This window comes from Galeopterus variegatus, unplaced genomic scaffold (genome assembly GCF_000696425.1).
Source record: "Galeopterus variegatus unplaced genomic scaffold, G_variegatus-3.0.2 Scaffold2089, whole genome shotgun sequence".
Taxonomy (NCBI): Eukaryota; Metazoa; Chordata; class Mammalia; order Dermoptera; family Cynocephalidae; genus Galeopterus; species Galeopterus variegatus.
Genome location: NW_007728200.1, coordinates 37637 through 39097, shown reverse-complemented (window position 1 = coordinate 39097; position 1461 = coordinate 37637). Strand labels below are relative to the sequence as shown.

At 57.8% G+C, this 1461-nt stretch overlaps 1 protein-coding gene across 1 annotated transcript in view; it reads left to right on the top strand.

The window, feature by feature from the left end:
• Positions 1-426: 426 nt before the first annotated feature.
• Positions 427-1461, top strand: part of TMEM247 (transmembrane protein 247) — a 7348-nt gene continuing 6313 nt past the window's right edge. Inside the window, exons 1-2 of the mRNA XM_008580430.1 lie at positions 427-544; positions 1216-1431. Coding sequence (XP_008578652.1) covers positions 433-544; positions 1216-1431 — 328 coding nt within the window. The 5' untranslated portion in view covers positions 427-432. The remainder of the gene's footprint in view (positions 545-1215; positions 1432-1461) is intronic.

Here is a 1461-nt window from a genome sequence, read left to right as displayed (position 1 = left end):
TTAGGAAATCCCCTTGCCATATGCTTATAAAAGCAGGTGCTTGTGTGGAAATAAACGGAACGGCTTGTTGGAACCCCTGCCGTGTCTGAGTGTCTCTCTGTGGGCTGAATAGGCAGGCGGCATACTCACCTTCCTCCCGGGCTCTCCTGGCCATTAGGGTGGCAGGAGTAATCCTACCGGTTCCCTCTCTTGCTCATCCCATGGCAGGGGGCTAAAAGGGGCTACTGGGAGGTTCGGGGCCTGCTGCCCCTGAGCCCCTGCAGCACCTCAAAAGTGTCACACCCCAAAGGGGCCCTAGCAACTGGTAGAATGTGGGTTATTGTGAGCAGAGGGGATTGTGATGGTGGCTGGGCTGTGGAATCTGGTGAGGCCAAATGTTAGTACCTCAAAAGATGTCCTTTGGCCACAATTGGCAGCATTGTGGTTTTCTGGATGGCAACAGAAGACAGGGAGGTGACAGAAGTCCGGGGGGCAGGAGAAAGCTGCCCAAACTACCCCAACATGGTGCCTGGTGACTCCATGTCTGAAGGGAAGTCAAGGGCTTTGGTAAGAGGGGTGCCCCGTCTAACTGCCCCAGCCTGTCCCATCAGGGGAAGGAGAGTACTCTAGGGACATGTGATAAGGGCTGAGTGCTATAGATTCTAGAGAGCCGCCAAGAGGAGGTGAGGAGCTCCCCAACCCCACAACCAGCATGCAGCTGTAACCAGGAGCTGGGTAGACCTCCACGAGACTGTGAAGTCACCTGAAGCTGGCTTTGTTCTCACCCAGCTACCTCTCCATTTAAGGTCCTTTCCTCACTCTGTGTAGTGGACCCACCTACCCCCACAGCACATTTTTTGGTCCCCCTGTTTAGGTTCTCTCAAAGCAGATCCCTGGTTTCTTCCTTCCTCTGTAGCCCCAGAGGTTCTCAAAGTCAGGTAGGGTGGGCGGTGGGAAAGCTACCTGGCTAGGGATGTGGAAATCACTAGGAAGACAGACATCTACCTCAACTCCCAACACCTCCACCTGCATCGGGAAGCACATTACTTTGGTTAGTTTGCCTTCTCCTTCTTACCTCTCAGGATTCCGTGGAGGTACACTTCTGATTCAGCCTAGATCTTTACAACTCAGGACCCTCTAACACCCAGGCCTTTGAGGCTTGGGGCTGTGGGAGAGCCATCGGGGTGGGGGACAGCCCTAGACTGACTCCTCACTGTCCCCGCCACTCCCCTCTTCCTCTGCCCCAGGAGGCGGAGTCCCAGAAGCCAGACTCCTCCTCCGACTGCCTGGAGGAGACGGAAACTTGCCAGGACAGAGGTTGCCCAGGGCCGCCTAAGTCGCTGTCCTCCAAGGCCGGCCCCACCACCAAGGGCCAGGCGGGCGACGGACCCGAACCCGCACCGGCGGAGCTGGCCCCGGCCCCAGCCCCTGCCCCCGCCCCGCGGCCAGAGCGCAAGGACGAGCTGGAGCTGGAGCTGGAGC